Source organism: Capricornis sumatraensis, chromosome 1, assembly GCF_032405125.1.
Source record: "Capricornis sumatraensis isolate serow.1 chromosome 1, serow.2, whole genome shotgun sequence".
Lineage (NCBI taxonomy): Eukaryota > Metazoa > Chordata > Mammalia > Artiodactyla > Bovidae > Capricornis > Capricornis sumatraensis.
In genome coordinates this window covers 20,471,858-20,491,469 of record NC_091069.1, presented here as the reverse complement: position 1 = coordinate 20,491,469, position 19,612 = coordinate 20,471,858, and the positions used below count along the sequence as shown (strand labels likewise).

At 50.0% G+C, this 19,612-nt stretch overlaps 1 protein-coding gene across 1 annotated transcript in view; it reads right to left on the bottom strand.

The window, feature by feature from the left end:
- GREB1 (growth regulating estrogen receptor binding 1) overlaps positions 1-19,173 on the bottom strand; it is a 67,322-nt gene extending 48,149 nt beyond the window's left edge. The window contains exons 1-6 of the mRNA XM_068978410.1: positions 19,017-19,173; positions 14,284-14,403; positions 12,702-12,878; positions 3,962-4,144; positions 1,987-2,130; positions 504-632 (exon numbers count right to left, since the gene is read on the bottom strand). Coding sequence (XP_068834511.1) covers positions 504-632; positions 1,987-2,130; positions 3,962-4,144; positions 12,702-12,878; positions 14,284-14,403; positions 19,017-19,173 — 910 coding nt within the window. The remainder of the gene's footprint in view (positions 1-503; positions 633-1,986; positions 2,131-3,961; positions 4,145-12,701; positions 12,879-14,283; positions 14,404-19,016) is intronic.
- Positions 19,174-19,612: the final 439 nt, after the last annotated feature.

The following is a 19,612-nucleotide window of genomic DNA, read 5'->3' as shown; positions in this document are numbered from 1 at the left end:
TCATACTCTCCGTGTAGCTTCAGAAGCGGTTTCTTGAAATAGAGTCCACCCTGCCCACAGCAGGCCTCAGGCATGGGATTCTGAGGCTCCAGCTGTGCCCCTAATGGTGCAAGCCCACTCTCTCTACCAGCACCCATCGCATCCTCCGGGCCAGGCTCCATGGAGTAACTGGGCTTGCAGGGCGCGTGATGATGACTGTTCCTGTGAATGTCATTAGCCCACAGGGAGGCACGTCATCACTCATAACAGGTTCCCACCACATCCTAGCACACACTCATCACCCAGATTGGGAGCAGAAGCCATGCGTCTCCCTACCCCCAGCACTGGGGGCTGGACACACTACCAGAGACGCAGGAGGTGTCTGCTGATCCAGCCTGACTCTCATTCCAACTCCAGGAGGCTCAGGGGCCCCGGTGCTGTGGCTCTCGCGTCCCCCACCCGCCACCGCCTTGGCCCAGAGCAGAGCAAGGCGCCCCCACCTCGAATAGGACGGTCAAGGTTACCTAAGGCTGAGGGACGCGGCACTGCGGACAGGCGGTTCTTCACCAGCGGCTGGTGCTTCGGGGAATCTTTGCCATTGAAAACAGCCGGACCCAGGGCTGCGGTTAGGGCGGGGTGATCGGAGGCTGGTCCTGAGAGCAGAGACAAAGAGGGGAGACCACGGGATGCTCGGGGAGTCCAGCAAACAGGAAATGGCTCTCCCTCCGTTTAACATGTTAGCTTTCCACTGATGCAGCCTGTCAAGGGTCAGGACTCTTGACAGAGTGATTCTGTACCCCCCAGCCCCCCGAAAAAGCAGACACACACGGACATGCACGCACACACATGCACACACAGGACACATGCTCCCACACATGCTCCACTGAGCACTCCCTGTGAGAGAAGGGCCCGTGGGGGCCCCGGGATTCCAGGAGCACCCCTGCAGCTGCTCCACCCTCCTCCCACCCTCTTGCTCACCCTCCTGGGTTCAGGGTCACGTCAAACATGCTCAGGAAAGCAGTCGGGTTTGCCGTTGCCCAGGGCCAGGCTATGCATAGGATCTGGGGCTCCCCGGGCCTCAGGAGGATTCTGGGGACAATTGTGGGCTCTGCTCTAAGTCACCCACACGGGCCAGAATGATGTGGAAGGTACTCCAGAGTCAGGAGGAGCACCGAACATCCCCTATGTCGAGGGGTTGAAGGGCGGGGTCTGAAACCAGACGACCCCTGTCTGAGCTCCATGCTGCCTCGAACTCAGAACCTTCCTGAACATTATACCTCCTCTCTGTGCATCCACCTTCTCATCTAGAGGATGGGGGTAATATTAGAGCCGCTGTGAGGACGACGGGAGTTAACAAAAGTTTGCAAGCAGTAAGTATTTGCTATCACTGTCATCACACTTAATTTTTATAATCACCCTACAAATTAGACAGAAAAGTTTCTCTCCAAGTGTACAGATGGGGAAACGGAGAGTCACAGAGTTAAAATGAGCTGACCCAAATCTCTCAGCTAGGAGGTGGCAGCACCGGAATTGCACCCAGGTATTCTGCGGGCAGAAACACTGATCCCTGAAGCTTCCCAGGTGTGCCAGGCCCCAGGTGACCCAGGCACAGGGAGGACGGGGGCAGATACCACGTGGAAGGGGGACAGGGAGCCTCTGGGGGGAGTGCATTCTCTGCTCAGGTGCAGCCTCTTCGCTGTGGATGCTGAGCCACGTGCAGCAGGGGCCCAGGGCCCCTCAGCAGACCCCCCTGAGCAGGAGGACCCCCAACCACCAACCCCCCTGCCGCCAGAGCCCTTGGGAAGGAGGTTGGTGTCTACTTGCCATCAGCTGTCGTGCTCATCAGGTGTGTTTTGCATGGCCGAGGCCAAGTTCACAAAGCAGAAATATCAGCTATCAAACCCTACTGCCTGTGATAGCCGAGGTGAGCATCTTTGTGCCTCCATTTTTCGGTTGGGGGAACTAAAACTGATTCCCAGAACCTCCAGCGCTGCGCCACCGCCTCACCTGCCTGCGGGGCTCCCAGCGGGGCGCTCGGGGTTGTCCCTGGACCGGGCTCGCCGGGTAAGGGGGCTAGAGGCCCAGAGCTGTCCAGTGGCGGGAACAGAGAGCTGGAACATGCACCCACGGATGCCTGTCGGCTTCTGAACTCTGCGGGGAAGAGGCACACATGACAGTCAGCTCCTGCTCCTCCCCAACAGCGACCAATGACTTCCGAGGCCAGAACCCGGCCTGCGGGAGAGCCAGGCGCGGAGATAACCGCGAGGGTGCCAACGCCTTCCCTGTCGCTGTTCTGGTGCAGCCGGGAGGGTTGGGGTGGGGGCCATTCCCCAGGCTCGGTCTCTGGGGAAGCCACCTGAGGGACAGTCCTCTTTGCCAACAGCAGGAGCAGTGGTCACCACTTGGGAAGAAGGGAAAAACACATGATGCAAACGAGAGCTCTAATTCCAAGGGACAAACAGCATTATGGGAAAAACAGATGATGCAAATGAGAGCTTCAAGTCCAAGGGACAAACAGCATTACTCAAAAGTGAAGGAACAGCTGGGCTTCTCTGGTGGCCCAGATGGAAAGAATCTGCCTTCAATGTAGGAGACCCGGGTTCCATCCCTGGGTCTGAACAATCCCCTGAAGGAGGGCATGGCAACCCACTCCAGTATTCTTGCCTGGGGAATTTCACAGACAGAGGAGCCTGGCGGGCTGCAGTCCATGAGGTCTCAAAGAGTTGGACACGACTGAGCAACTAACACAGCAATAACAAAAAGGAAGAGCTAATACTTTCCTCCACCCCCTAAATCACTCTCCATTGGGAAGATTACCTCCCAGTGAGGTATCAAACCTGAGAGGGGCTTGGTCACAGCAAGTGATCAAGAACTCTTGGCTGGTCCCACAAGGGGAAGAATCACTTCCTCTCTGGGACCTACAAAATGACAGGCATGTGTATAGTAGGAGCTCAAGAGATTATTGAGGGATGTGGCAACCCACTCCAGTTTTCTTGCCTGGGGAATTTCACAGACAGAGGAGCCTAGTGGGCTACAGTCCATAGAGTCGCAAAGTCAGACACAACTGAGCGACTGAGCAAGAAAGAAAAGGAGACAGGGAGGAGAGGAGTGATGGGAGGGGACGGGGGAGGAAAGCCTAGAACCAGCCCCTCCTGAAGCCCCATTTTTCTACTCACAGAAGCTGGCTGGGATATTCCAGGTAACCAGAGAGCACCGACACAGACAAGTGAGGGACAAGAGGCTGCCTCTCCTGGGCACCTCGCTGAGAACCCTTCTGGGACAGGTCCCTCCACGGTTGGTTGATGGGAGAAGGGGCATCTCGGTGGGGTCTGGAAAGTCCAGCCCCTCCCTCTGCCTCCAGAGCTGACTGCAGCCAGGAGGATACAGGGCGACAGAAGAGAAGGATGGAGGGAGGCCCTTCCTAAAGCTGGAGCCCGCTCTCTTCTGCCAGCCCCAGCCCCAGGAAGCTGATCTTTTCTGTTTGTGGTTGACAGGGCTGTGGGGCAGAGAGGGAGGCTATCTGGGCTGAGCTTTCCCTAAGTCAGGGCTTCGCAACTTCAGCACCATTGACACCGGGCTACACAAATCTCTGCGGAGGGCTGCCCCAGGCACGGCATCCTTGGCCTCCATCTATGAGATGCCAGGGGCTCCCTGCAGTCACAGTGGTCAACAATGTCTTCAGACATCACCAAATATCCCTGGGGGACAGAATTACCCCCGGCTGAGAATCTTGCCCCGGATACTTACCACAAGAAGACACCGCACCGTGTGACCCTGTGTCAGCTTTCAAAGCGCCCATACAAGTAGACTGATACTATAACCTGGACGCCCGGGGGGCAAAATTGCATTTTGATTTCGTAGGGCTGACCTCTTGCCCACCATGTGGACTGCAGAGCAGTCTCGGCCCAGAGTCGGGCCAACAGGCCCCTGGCTGGCCTGGGGGTGCCCCCTTCATGTGGCCCACCCCGCAGAGCTTGCTCACCTGAGCCTTTCCAGCAAATGAGGGGCCCTTTGGTCAGAGCCCCCTGGGCGTTGCGGACCAGGTAGTATTTCAAGTGCTTCTGCTTCTTGGGCTGCGTGGTCAGCTTCAGATTGATGTGATTGGAGAACTCCGTAAAGTAACAGAAGCCCTTCTTGCCACAGCCGACACAATTCCCAGAGAAACCTGGAGGGAGGAAACAAACCAGGATTGTCCCCACCTGACACCCAAGACCCCTCCAAGTGAACCATTGTTCACTAGGCATTCATGTCCTGAACCACCAGCCAGAGAAGTCTGAGGGGCAAAGGTCACTGTCAGCTCACGCTGGTCCAGGGGTCAAGATGACCTTGACACAAACAAAAAACCCTGACCAAAGAGACACTGGGTCGTAGAGACGAGCCCAGGCAAGCATGGAAGACAGCATTGCTTAGGGGCATATTTAAAGCCTATGCATCCTATGGGACATAACCGTCCCATTCATCTCTCCACACTAACTGAGCACCTGCAATAATTCGGTTTGTCTGCATGGTCTTTGGGCTTCTCAGACGGTGCTTGTGGTAAAGAAACCACCTGCCAATGCAAGAGACATGAGATGCAGGTTCGATCCCTGGGCCAGGAAGATCCCCTGGAGGGGGTCATGACAACCCACTCGAGTGTTCTTCCCTGGAAAATCTCATGGACAGAGAAGCCTCATGGGCTATAGTCCATAGGGTCACAAAAGAGTCAGACACGACTTAGTGAATAAACAATAAATGTTTATACTGTAGTCTAACACATGAATTAAGGAATTATTTGATATTTGAGCATCACCAGCAGAAATAAAGTGACTATATTCTGTGTATATAATATGAACACAAAGCATTTCTAGTTGGTGGGGATGGAGGTTGGGGGAAGAGCTTTGTTTAAAGTATAAGTAAGTACAAGCCTTGCTGCTGCTGCTACTGCTAAGTCGCTTCAGTCGTGTCCGACTCTGCAACCCCATAGACGGCAGCCCACCAGGCTCCCTCGTCCCTGGGATTATCCAGGCAAGAACACTGGAGTGGGTTGCCATTTCCTTCTCCAATGCATGAAAGTGAAAAGTGAAAGTGAAGTCGCTCAGTCGTGTCCGACTTCGCGACCCCATGGACTGCAGCCTACCAGGCTCCTCCGTCCTTGGGATTTCCCAGGCAAGAGTACTGGAGTGGGTTGCTGTTGCCTTCTCCGAGTACAAGGCTTAAGTACTTGAAATTATGTTTCCCAGGTGGCTCAGGGGTAATGAACCCACCTGCCAAGGCAGGAGACGCGGGTTCGACCCCTGGGTGGAGAAGATCCCCTGGAGAAGGAAATGGCAGCCCATTCCATATTCTTGCCTGGAGAATCCCATGGATAGAGGAGCCTGGCAGGCTATAGCCCATAGCATCGCAGAGAGTTAGACAGGACTCAAGTGACTTAGCACGAACACACTATGGTCTTCAGCGCCAGCCAATCATAGAATCTCAAAGCAATTAAACCACTTAGACTGGATACACTGAGAGCCCTCTTGAGAGTCCAAAATTCCCTCCAGGAATCAAGGAAGTAGATCGCACGAGTTGCAGAAATCAACGTGTGGCCAGGATCGTGGCGAGTGAAATCTGGGCCCAGCAGCCATGGTGAAGCCTCTCAGCTGGAAGGTGACTGCTTCTGTCAGTTCCTGCTGCCCGAGGCCAGGGGAGCCTTTCTGGGAGATGACAGAGCTTAACTCTGAGGCTCTGCAGAAGCTGCCTTCCAGAGGTGATGACAAAACCACCTCTTCAGTTCAGTTCAGTTTAGTCGCTCAGTCGTGTCCGACTCCCTGCGACCCCATGGACTGCAGCATGCCAGGCCTCCCTGTCCATCGCCAACTCCCAGAGTTCACTCAAACTCATGTCTATCGAGTCAGTGATGCCATCCAGTCATCTCATCCTCTGTCATCCCCTTCTCCTCCTGCCCTCAATCCTTCCCAGTATCAAGGTCTTTTCAAATGAGTCAGCTCTTCACATCAGGTGGCCAAAGCATTGGAGTTTCACCTCTCATGAACTATTAAAATCCAGAGAACATGCTTGAAAGACTTAAACAAACTGTGAAGTCCATTCAAACCGGAATCAATAGAACTGTTGGTTAATACAAGAAAAATGTGATGGTTTAGCTTTTGTACCTGGTAGACCACCATTCTGCTTTAAGCTCACTGTCTTGCAAAGGCCTTCCCTATGACCTTGCCTCACTCACTGGTACATCTGGTTTCTATGCCCCAAAATCCTTTGGCAGGAGAGACCCTGAAGCTGAGACTAATTTGTTTTATCTTATCCTCTGGCTGACAAGTTTACAAAGGGCATCTTGATATAGGCCAGGAGGGCCAAGGGGTTCTGTGCGTAAGCCCTGCTCTTAAAGGGGACAATCCTGAGGTCTCTGGCTACTACTGTCCAAAATAAGATCAGTTAGTGAAGGTTCAAAACATTTCCCCATAGAGAAAGAAGATGCCTATATTACAGAAATATGACGGGCTTTATTTTCTCGGGCTCCAAAATCACTGCAGACAGTGACTGCAGCCATGAAATTAAAAGACACTTGTTCCTGGAAGAAAAGCTATGACCAACATAGACAGCATATTAAAAAGCAGAGACATCACTTTGCTGACAAAGGTCCCAATTATCAAAGCTATGGTTTTTCCAGTAGTCATGTACAGATGTGAAAGTCAGACCACAAACAAGGTTGAGCACTGAAGAATTGGTGCTTTCGCATTGTGGTATTGGAGGAGACGAGAGTTCCGTGGACTGCAAGGAGATCAAACCAGTCAATGCTAAAGGAAATTATCCCTAAATATTCGTTAGAAGGACTGATGCTGAAGCTGAAGCTCCAATCCTTTGGCCACCTGATGCAAAGAGCTGACTCACTGGAAAAGACCCTGGTGCTGGGAGAGACTGAAGATGGGAGAAGGGGATGACAGAGGATGAGATGGTTAGATAGCATCACTGACTCAATAGACATGAATCTGAGCAAACTCTGGGAGACAGTGAAGGACAGGGGAACCTGGCATGCTGCAGTCCATAGGGTCACAAAGAGTCAGACATGACTTAGTGACCGAACAACAAACATTACAGAAACCTGGATTATCTGCTCTATTGCAAGCAAGTTTGATATTCCTTAAAAGGCATTAGAAATAAGGACAAATCTCATGGTCTAAGAAGGCAGGCACAGGTTAGTTTTTCCTTCCAGACTCCTATCCCCTCTGTACTGAATAGATTAAGGTACCAAAAACATGCCAACACTGTGCTCTATGTTTAATTGTTGTTAGAGGGACATGAAGGAAACTGACATGCAGAGAAAACCAACGGTGTTCTTGCCATTCACTGTCGCCCAGACGAAGCACCCAGCTGAACTGATGCAACCACCAGTTGGTCAGGACAGCTAAACCTTCCTTGGGGAAACATGAGAACCAGAGGGACCAAGTGGTTGTCCAGAGCAGATCCAAAGGGTGATCCATTCAATTCTAGAATGAGAACGGAGTGGCATGCACAGGCATGCCCTCCAGGGCTGCCCCCAATGCCTACCACCCCCATCTCTGCTTTATCTCCCACCCCTCCTACTGCTATGCCGGACTTTATATTGCTGGCAGTCCTTATAACTTCTTCCGCAATGTTGCTGCTAAGCTGCTAAGTCACTTCAGTCGTGTCTGACTCTGTGCGACCCCATAGACCACAGCCCACCAGGCTCCTCCGTCCCTGGGATTCTCCAGGCAAGAACACTGGAGTGAGTTGCCATTTCCTTCTCCGATGCATGAAAGTAAGTGAAAGTGAAGTCGCTCAGTTGTGTCTGACTCTTAGTGACCCCATGGACTGCAGCCCACCAGTTTCCTCCATCCATGGGATTTTCCAGGCAAGAGTACTGGAGTGGGGTGCTACAATGTTAGAGTTATTAAAATCTGTATTTTTCCCTATAACCATCCCTATCCTTCCACAGGACTGGGAGCATGTATGTCCACGGGGAGGTATGGGTTGTGTCTGTGTGCATTAGTGTATGTATACAAACTAGTGCCCAGTACAGAGGAGACAGTCAGCAAACACTGGGAGGGAAGGAGGAGAGAGGAGATAAAACAATTAGCAGAGCAAACACTTAGCCTCTCTGCACACGCTTTGATGTGTTTTTGTTTTCTAATGTTTTCATGTTTCTAATGCTTCCTAGTTTATAATCTAATGTTTTTATTTTTTCTTTTGACTCCAACCTGGGAACCTTGAGCAGCTCAACTGCCATCCAAGAATGAGGCCCTGAGAAACCTTCCAAGCTCCCTGGAAGGGATCCTGACTCTGAGGTCAAACAAAAGATGATGAGTAAGAAAAAGAACTGCAAATCCAAGGATGCTCCGAGCACCTCGCCAAGGCCAGCACTGCCATCACTTCCCAGAAATGGCTAAACAGGTTACAGGCCTTTGTCCGACGACAAATGTGGGCTGTGGGACCACGGCTCCATTCCAGAGGCAGGGAGGGAGGGCCACAAACCAGAAGGGGCTCCTCCTTGTGGTTCAGAAATCAAAGTGGAAACGCTGGCCCTCCCAGGGCAGTAGGGACAGGCACACCTCATTCTATTGTGCATGCCTCTGTTTCTTCATATCTCAGTGCTAGGTAGGAACACACCCACCTCACTCACTCACTCACTCCATTTTAACTCCAACAGTCATTAGCACGTGAGAAGTAAAGTGGCTGCTCTTTAGGTTCATTTGCTGCTGCTGTCTTTCTCCAATTGGTAATCCACCCATTTTTCAGGACCCAAGTGCGTTGCCGGTGACACCCTCTGAGACACTCTCATCCCAGAAGTCAATGCATCCTTGGGGATCCCACAGCATCTTAAGCCCTTGGTGGGAGCCTGTTGCCCAGAGATTTCCCAGAATTTTGATTTCTGTGGCTTTGCATGTGGACCTGTGAGGGAAGTCTTGGTTGGCCTTTGTCCTCCCAAGGCCCTGAGCTTCCAGGAAGGACCAAGTACCACTTGGCTTTGGGGCCCCAGGCTGAACTTAAAGTCCACCTTCAGTTATTTATTACTATGAATAATAATAAACGCATAATTATTTGCCTGCTAGATGAACAAACGGCTCATTTACTCTCATCTCAGAAATGAACATTCCAGCTGTAATAGATGGAAGCTTCCCAGGTGGTACTAGTGGAAAAGAACCCGCCAGCCAATGCAGATGTGAGAGATGCGGGTTCGATCCCTGGGTCAGGAAGATTCCCCTGGAGGAGGGCACGGCAACCCACTCCTGTATTCTTGCCGGGAGAATCTCATGAACAGAGGAGCTTGGTAGGCTACGGTGCATGGGGTCACAAAGAGTCGGACACGACTAAAGCGACTTAGCAAGCACATGCACAGCTGTAATAGATGGTTTCTTCTCCTTTGTCTTAGCCATCAGCTGGTTTCGATGAATTACTACCAAACAACTGGAACACACATCTACATTTTAGTCTTTTCGCTTTCACAGACCAGAAATCTCTCAGTTGATTCAAAGTCACTAAAACCAGCACTACTTTCTCTATAAATTATTGGCGGGGGGGAGGTTTAAAGCTGTTACTTTCTCCTAAGATACTCCAGAGCCTCCCCTTTATAGGTCACTAAAAAGTGCTGAGCCCCGGCCCCAGAGGGGTGCTGGGCCACCGTGCCCTGTGCAGCTATCAGGGTTAATTACAGGAAACCTAAACAGCGCTAAGTGTGCAAGCTGAGAGTATAAAGTTATTTTAAAAGAAGAAAGCACGGGTTATTACCAGCCGGTCCTTGTTACCCACCTCCGAGGGCTTTTTGGCAAGCAATTAACAAAGACCCCACTTCCTCTACGCTCCCCGCCCGAGAGGCTGAAGCTGCTCCCAGGCCGGTGGTGAATGAACTGAAAGATTCTTGCCTCTGCATTTCGAGACATAGAGCCTCCTAGATTTACTGCCCTCGCAATTCCTTTACAGTCACAAAGGGGAGGAATTTAGGCCAGATCAAACGCTAACCAAGTCACCAGCCTGTCTTCCCCACTCATTCTGTCCTGAGCAGCCTTGATAAGCAAATTCACTCTGAGATGCAATGACTCAGAAGCAATGAGCTTCCTTGGTGGAGTAAATTTCCTGGATTATTCTTGCTTTCAAAACTGGGTAAAATAACCCCATAGCCCCGCCTTAAGAAAGAACTGGCCAAAACCTCTTCTCCCGCTGGTTGTTGCCTCAGAGTGGTGTCTGTCCCTCCACTGAGCAGTCATCTGCTGGGTTTCAGAGTGCACACACTGTCGTGTTCCCTGGCCCTCGTGGCAGGAAACATTTCTTTTTCTTCTCTGGGTCAAGCCTTGCTGTCCCACCTCCATCCTTCAGTCCTTTGCACAGAGACTCAGACCCAAAATGTTCTCAATAAATATCTACTAAAGGTCTTGATGAAAGTGGAAGTGGAGAGTGAAAAAGTTGGCTTAAAGCTCAACATTCAGGAAACGAAGATCATGGCATCCGGTCCCATCACTTCATGGGAAATAGATGGGGAAACAGTGGAAACAGTATCAGACTTTATTTGGGGGGGCTCCAAAATCACTGCAGATGGTGACTGCAGCCATGAAATTAAAAGACGCTTACTCCTTGGAAGAAAAGTTATGACCAACCTAGATAGCATATTCAAAAGCAGAGACATTACTTTGCCAACAAAGGTCCGTCTAGTCAAGGCTATGATTTTTCTAGTGGTCATGTATGGATGTGAGAGTTGGACTATGAAGAAAGCTGAGCGCAGAAGAATTGATGCTTTTGAACTGTGGTGCTAGAGAAGACTCTTGAAAGTTCCTTGGACTGCAAGGAGATCCAACCAGTCCATTCTGAAGGAGATCAGCCCTGGAATTTCTTTGGAAGGAATGATGCTAAAGCTGAAACTCCAGTACTTTGGCCACCTCATGTGAAGAGTTGACTCATTGCAAAAGGCTCTGATGCTGGGATGGATTGGGGGCAGGAGGAGAAGGGGACGACAGAGGATGAGATGGCTGGATGGCATCACTGACTCGATGGACGTGAGTCTGAGTGAACTCCAGGAGTTAGTGATGGACAGGGAGGCCTGGCGTGCTGCGATTCATGGGGTCACAGGGAGTCGGACACAACTAAGCGACTGAACTGAACTGAACTGAGAGTGTGTAGGAGATCCAACCAGTCCATCCTAAAGGAAATCAGTCCTGAATATTCACTGGAAGGACACGCTGAAGCTGAAACTCCAATACTTGGGCCACCTGATGCAAAGAACTGACTCAATGGAAAAGACCCTGATGCTGGGAAAGATTGAAGACAGGAGGAGAAGGGGACGACAGAGGATGAGATGGTTGGATGGCATCACTGACTCAATGGACATGAGTTTGAGTAAACTCTGGGAGTTGGTGATGGACAGGGAGGCCTGGCGTGCTGCAGTCCATGGGGTTGCAAAGAGTTGGACACAACTGAGCAAGTGAACTGAACTGAAAGTGTTTTTACCTGCCCAGATTTGGGGGCATATCAAGTGTAAAACTGAGGTTTAAATGTTTGTCCATGGGGAAAGCACAGAAGCAATTGGGGCCAGCAGGAGAAGTTTAACCTAGAAGTTTTTCCAATAAACTCTCACGATCAAACTTGCTTCTGCCATGAAGATTATTTCTGAGGCTACATCTCAGCTAGACCCTCCTGTCTGCCCAGCTCTCCTGCCAAGGAGATGCCAGGCCAGGTGAGGGGCCATGTGGAAAGCACTTGCCCACTCTCTAGACAAGGACACAGAGGCCCAGGGTCACACAGCAGCCTGTGGTCAGACATGGGGCTGGAGCCAGCTCACTGAGCTCTCTGTCCAAACCTCATGTCTCCCCCAATTTTGCTTCACATATGGGGGAGAGTGCTGAGCACAGAGTCAGGCATTCAGTAAGAGCTCAATAAATGTTTGAACCAACAGGAGACAGGCTTGGTATGGCTTGGCCTCGACTCTGCACTGACATCGGGGATCCCGTGGACCAGAGGTGGTTCCAAAGGTCAAAACTACAGCTTCCCTAGGCTGACCCTGACCCACTGAGTGACTGTGGGGTGCAGTGGTTAAAGATACCATACAGAACCAGTAAGACCTGAGTCTGAATCCTGGCCACATTCTTTTACTCACGCACCCTCAGGCAAGTTCACTAACAGGTCCAAGGCGAACTTGACTGGTGAGAGGCAAAAGGCAAAGCAAAGAAGAGAACAGTAGAGGGTGTCAGGCAGTCACTTGGAATAGGACTGTCCTGGTCAGGGGGACACACACTCAGCCTTATTCTCCTCCTGCCATGCATCTGCTGGCCTCTGAGGGCATATCGGATGGGGTCTGGATTACATCCCCAACACAGGTAGACACTTAGGAAAGTTCTGATGAACACATTTACCAAAAAACAGTAGTACTAACTGATAGGCTTTCTATAGGAAAGTTGTCACGTTTTATTTTTACACTATTCATTTATTTTTTGGCCATGCTACACAGTATCATGTAGTTCCCCAACCAGGGATCAAACTCACGTCCCCCTGCACTGGAAGTACAAACTGTTAATCCCTGGACCACCAGGGAAAGCTCCAGGTAGTCATATTTTAAAACAAATCTCATTTACATTCTATTCCACAAAGAAATAGACCACAGAATGAGGAATGAATGGGGTTGTGGGACGTGCTGATGAAGAGGCCGAAAGGTGGCCTGTCTTCCAAGGGGACCAGTGGCCCTCCTTGCCCCCACCCATCCTGCAGCCTGAGCTGCAGAGCAGAGCCCAGGAGGAACTCACCAAGAAGGGCATTGTGCCCGTTATCATCCGGCAGGAACCTCTTGTCCACGGCACACACCAGGAGATGGTCAGGCAGGCTGGGGGACTTGGCACCCACCAGGAGGAAGCCGGCGGGGATGTCGATAGGCTCACTGGAGATGGAGACCAGACGCAGGTCCTTCCCGGCCTGGCAGAACCCTAGAAGAGATGGATAGGCCTTACACGCTGTCCAGCGAGCGCCCCCACACAACCAGGATCCATGCGGGCAAAGCAGGAAAATAGTCTGGATTTTGTCAGCAACCACCCTCACCCCCGGACCAGGCTGACTCTAAAATTAATTCTGAGAACATTATTAAGTATGTTATCCTTACATGCGCTTCATTTGCCAGTTACCATGATTCACAACAATAAAGTGACTGGGCAGAATAAAAAAATAAAATTAATTAAAGTAATTCTGAGAGATCAAATTATAACCATCGTCATTCATGACACTTAGCTACTTGCTATATTTATGACTACTGGTGTTACCATACAATACACATACATGCATGTACAAATGAAAGTCAACTGGAGAAATGGGTAGACAAGTGATGGTAAATTAAAATGTGGATGAAAAATCCATAAGGGACTGTGAGTAATTTTATGTTTTTTCCACCCTGCACTTAACGTGTATGGGGGCAGGAATTCAGGCTGACGACCTGGTAATGATGGTCTCAGAGAAGTCACTTCAGCAGAGGGGGACTCCACGCACTTGAACTTTTTTGTATTTCAGAGCATTTAAACACCTGTGCGCGTGCTAAGTCGCTTCAGTCAAGTCTGACTCTTTGCGACCCCATGGACTGTAGACCGCCAGGCTCCTCTGTCCATGGGATTCTCCAGGCAAGAATACTGGAGTGGGTTGCCATGCCCTCCTCCAGGGGACTTCCCAACCCAGGAATCAAACCCTCGTCTCTTTACAGATGCTTTACGACTAGTACTACTTGGGAAGCCCTTAAACATGCTTATATTTTAAAATTAAGTGTCCAAAATACTTAGGGAAGAAAGGAAGAAGAGAGAAACAGCCGAGATTTATCCAGATGGACCTTTTCTGGGCCTCTCGCTCCCTGAAGGCACAAGTGGCCCCATGCCCTGTGTTCTTCCATCTTTAATGACCAACAGGGATGACGTGGGCTAATGTGAACTCTGAGACCCCGAGGCCTTCCCTGCAAACCCATAAGATATTTATACCTTAGTAAGATTCTCCTCCAGGGACATCTGCTTTACCATTTTCAAGGCACTGGCTGCTAGTTCTCCCGTCTGCTCCTGGGCAAAGCAGGAAGCAGGAAGTAGTGCCCACTGTGTGAGGCACCGAGTGGGAGAAGCCCTGGCAGGCTTTCATTTGATCATCTTTGGGCAGGTGGTCCTGCCCCTAATTTGCAGACAGGGAAATCGAGGCTCAGAGAAGTTAAGTCATTTACTCAAAGCTTCTGAGGTTGGGGGTGCCAGGATGGAGCCAGGTCTGGCTCTCAAGTACGGGGTAGTTCCCCTTCATCCATCATCTTGGGGACATGGGCTCGGCTCACAGCTCGGGGGCTCTCAGCGCACAGGCCAGCGGGCATCTCACCGTCCGTGGTGCAGCATCCTTCGGGCGGGGGGTGCATCTGGTAGGGGTTTGGGGGACAGTTCTGTTCCAGCGCCCCGTCCCCTTCCTCCTCCTCCTCTTCATTGTCCGCTCGGCTTCCACCTAGATGTGCAATAGCGGAGTGATGACCAGGGCGGGAGTAAGTACACAGCGAGCCCCAGTTAGTTAGGAATTAACCAGTCCTCAGAGACGCACTGTTTAAGCCGAGGACTTTCGCCCTTCTTCACTAGGGGCGAGGGGCGAGGCTCACTCAGACCGGATGTCTTTCCCAAGGTCACAGACTCTGGCTCCAAGCCTGGCCTTGTGACTTCAAATACAGATCCACATCCCCTCCCAGCGCTCCCAGCTGCACATATCTGCATGAGCAACGGGGCTCACAGTATGTATACAGTTGCTGACAAGGACCGACTATGAAGTCTGCACACAGCAGGCACTCCAACAACAGCTGTGTGGGAGGAACCGCAGTGTAACCCAGGGACCATTTTACAGGTAAGGAAACCGAGGTTCAGAGAGACCCAGTGATTCAACCACCTGCTAAGCGGCACAGCCAGCCTGTTCCCAGCTGTATCTGGTGCCCAAGCTGCTGTCCTTGTCGTAAACTGCATCACTTGGTTTAGAACCTGAAATACAGTGTGAACGGCCTTTACGCTGAATAAGACAGGAGTCAAACTATATGCTGTTATTTATCCCCAAGGGCAAACTAGATGTACACATTGTTAGAAATATAAACACACCAGAAGTTGTCACACACACAAAAACGAACCAACACAGGGCCAGGCCCTCTCAGCGACTTTATGACTATAGGAAACTTTTCTTTTTAAGTGAAATAGTATTTTGGGACTAATGGCAAATGTGGAACGGGCCAGGAGAGCCAGCAATCGGCCAGGGAAACCCCACTCTCCTCGTGCGTGCTCTCCATCTCCGCAGCAGAGGAGCTGGCCTTCCCCACATGGTCAGCTCCTGGGGGGCCGGGGGTGCTGCTGTTATTCAGGAATCCAGGCCCCAAGCAGAATGTCTCACACACACAGAGGCAGCACTCAGGAAACCACTGAATTAGCCAAAAAGTTTGTTCCTGTTTTTTTCCGTTATCATTGTAATTCCCAACTGTTTGGCGTAGACACAGAGCACGCGCGTGCGCACACACACACACACGCGCACACACACACACACACATCCCTTATTTGCCCAGCCTGCTAGAGAAAAAGGGTTTCACATCAGTGAGTTTTCAAACTTCTTTTAAGAGATGTTTTGGGTAAAAAGTCTTTCTCAAATTGCCTATCTTTTAATGGCTTCCCTGGTGGCTCAGATGGTAAAGCGTCTGTCTACAATGCAGGAGACCCGGGTTCGAGCCCTGGGTTGGGAATACCCCTGGAGAAGGAACTGGCAACCCACTCCAGGACTACTGCCTAGACAATCCCATGGACAGAGGAGCCTGATAGACTACAGTCCACGGGGTCGCAAAGAGTCAGACACGACTGAGCGACTTCACTACATCACTAAATGTCATTTAATAAATAGCACCCAGATTTCTTCACACAACAGGGCTGCTACAAGCATGCTTGGATACCCGAGGCCAGGGACAGCTGCGTCTTTCTTTTCTGTGTCTCTTCCCCCCGTGCCAGCCCCTTTGCTGCCATTTCTTCTACTCTCACCTCCCTTGGCTCTCAACCCACCCATTCAGTGCGTGACGTGTTTTCCGGTTAATGATGAAATCATGTGCAACAGAAAAACGGACTAGGAATCTGGGAACTCCAGTTTAGTCCCTGGATCTGCCATTGTCTGTGTGGCCCCAGGAAAGTTACTTAACCTCTCTGTGCATCAAATCCTGCCTCTTTAAGATGGGTGGTTATAGAAGGTCACCTTGAGCTGTGACAGTCTCTGTGGGGAAATACGGCCCTCAGCATTGCACAGAACATTCCAAGGGTGATTTAATCAGTACAGCGCACTGGGAGCGTAACCTCAGGGTGGTCACCATTTTAAAGGTGTTAGTCGCGCAGACATGTCCGACTCGTTGTGACCCCACAGACTGTAGCCCGCCAGGCTCTTCTGTCCATGGGATTCTCTAGACAAGAATACTGGAGTAGGTAGTCATTCCCTTCTCCAGGGGATCTTCCTGACCCAGGGATCAAACCTGGGTCTCCTGCATTGCAGGCAGATTCTTTACCATCTGAGCCACCAGGGAAGCCCTATTTTAAAGGTGCTGGAAGGACAAGAGGCAGAAGAAACTGAACATTTCGGGCCAGCCCAGGCCCATGACCTTGGGAAGGTCACAGCAGGAAGTAAGCAAGAATTCCTGGTGTCTCCCTCCCTCTAGGACTGGAGGATACAGAGGTGGCGGGGAGACTGTAAAAAGATTACCCAGGAAGAACACAAAGGGAGTTGAAGGGATAAACACCAGAGCCTCTTTCAGACGCTTCTTCCTGCCACTAAATGCAGGCGTGGTTGGTTTTAGCAGAAGGTATAGAGTCACGCCCAGACCCCAAGTGCCACCCATGCAGCACAGTCCCCACAGGGGCTCAAACCACCCTTTAGCCGCCTACGGAGTGGGTGGCTTGGAAGGCTCTGCAAAATCAAGATTAGTCTGTGAACCAGGGTCTCACCTCCAAGGGCTCAGCAGGGGGACAGCAAAGAGCCAACAATTAGAGTGAAAAGGGGAAAGAAAGCCAGGCTTTCGGAGCTTGGAGGGCATGCACAGGAATGTCTGCACGTTTATTCTGTTCAACCAAAAAGAGCAGGAATGCAGACTCTCGGAAAGAATGAAAGAGGAGGGTCTTAAGCCTCTGAAAGTCAAAGAAAGGGCTCAAAATCCAGTGGCTGCCAAGAATCTGCTTTCCGCTAAGAAAGTGGGATTAAAGGTCAAAGGTCTACATCAGACATTCCAGGGTCTTTGATGGAATCTGTCAGCCAGCAGCAAGCCTGAGGAGACTTCCTAACCAGGGCCAGACTAAACCAGACTGTTTACCAAAGTCTTCCGGCAGAATGAGGGCTTTAAAATGGCCTTAGATAAAACCAACTGTATTGGGAGCTTAGGATCTTAAAACTCAACCATGGGAATCTAGAGATGTCATGACATCACTTCACCCCATGGTGTATAAAAGTATTGATGCTTTAGAATAAATTTTGTTTTCTTTACGTAAGAAGAAACTGTGTGACATTCTGAGTGGGTGGGATGACAGGAATTTACCTGTATCTTGTTTAATAAACACTTATCCCAAATTTGAAGGGTACATTTGTTTGGTTTGCTTGGCCTTCCTTTAAAAAAAAAATAATAATAATACATAAAAAGGTTTCTTCCCTGTTAGGAAAGGTCATACGCCTAATTTGGAGAACAAAGTAACAGGGCTCCTCTGAACTGCCCTTGCAAATAGAGAAAATGTTAACAGATCTAGGGGTGTTTGGGATACCAGCGCCCTGGTCATAAAAAGCATCCTTAATGTTACTGTCTGAGGAAGGACAGCAATAAGATAAGAGATCCCGACAGAGAGACAGACAGACCAAACAAACCCTCTGCACCACGTTCTATGATGCTGAAACCAGGGGCTCAAGCTGAGTGCTCAATTGATAGGGACATTTAGCAAATCGACCATCTCCTCCTTTTCGCCAACCCCCCTCCCCACTCTTCCCAGCGCTAGAGAAACAAAATCCAGGAGGGTCTCTCTATGTTGTTTGCCAGACAAATGGGAAAATGATAGAGAGGGCCTGAGCTGGTTTTCGTATCATAAACGAGAAGGGCTGACCATGAGTACTTATCATGAGTACTACTGTTCACTTACCATTAGCAGCTAAGCCTTTCGATACTGTAAGAAGTTAACAATGATCATTTAACACATATTTCACAAGTCTTTCAGCTAGTCAAAAACATGGACTGTAAAAGATGCCCCAGTTATTCCTCAAATGCCCCCCGGTGACACAGTAAAACTTCCTGGGCCAGAAATCATTGGTACTTGGATGTGAATGCCAGAGAACCCTTGGGTTTCCTGACTCCTGCTTTTGACCACAATCTACTTTCTCTCAGACCCAGAGCAAGCTAAGCGAAGTCTGCAGGTAACTTCAAGTGGAAGACAAGTGACAAAAACAACTTCTTCAGCAATAAATAAGGGGGTGGGGCAACTTTGGTCATGAAGATATGTGGGACTATAAAAAAAACAAACTGAAGACTGAAAAATACAATCAGTTTATTCTCTGGATAATTAAGTAAACCCCAAACTTATCCCCATGCCCGAAGATAATTTATTGCTGGCACACACCAAACTCATAAGGGTTTATTCTTGGCTTTTAACAGTTTCTAGAGGACTTTCATTACTGCTATCACATGGAAAAGTACTTACACTCCTTTGCAAAGACAGGGCCACAAATCACAGAGAAAAAATTATATATATAACTGAGGGTCGAAAATATGTTAAAATGTCTTACTTATCCAAGTCAGACCATGAAAACTTTTCATGAGTTTAAGTAACGACCAATTGAGAACAAGTTAACACCGGCCTTTCTTTCTCCTACTAGTCCAGTGAATTATCTCATTCCTTGCAACTTTATGGCTGAGACTTAAATTTGAGTTTTAGCCAAGTAAGGACACACATGCAACTTTCTGTTTCCTAATAATTCCATTCTGCCAGACCCACTTGGTTGCTATACCAAGTGGAAGAGGAAAGAGTTTCAAGTCCCATCTTGAACATTCCCACACATGGTGTGAAGGGCACAGAAACATCTCCTACCTTCTAGAGCAGAAAGCTGCTGCTCTGCTTCCAGGTATAATTGCGAGAAGATGGGCCTGGGTACCAGGCTGTTGGAGCGCAGGGAGGCCTCGATGGAGTTGTGCAGGACCTCCTCGAACCGCGTGGTCTTCAGCTGTCCAGCGTACGAGTTTCCCATCTATAAAAGAGACAGAGGAGTCTTCTGTTTAAAATGGCATTTCAGCTGCAGTTAAAAAGCCTGACCCTCGAGCATGAAGCCCAAAGGTAGAAGAGATCCGGGCTGCCAGGAAGGGAGGGCCCATATCCCCCGCTCAGCCAAGAGGAGGAGCGGGTGGCTTTCAGGGACTGCTCCTGCGGGGCAATTACAGGAAGTTATATAAGTAACAGCTTTCCCTAATTTAGCACTCAGCAGAGTCTGACACCTCTTAGGAGATTTTACTAGAAACTGGCTCTCAGTCGTCCACAGGTTTCACAGCAACGCCCCCAGCTTCTCCCTGAGAGGTGATCCTGCTTTTGAGAGACTCCAGACAAAAACAAAGTTTTCTTCTCCTTGACTTGCAGAAGAATAGCCCTGCGCCACTTTCTGTGTGTGACGGCAGCCGACAACGCAGCGATCC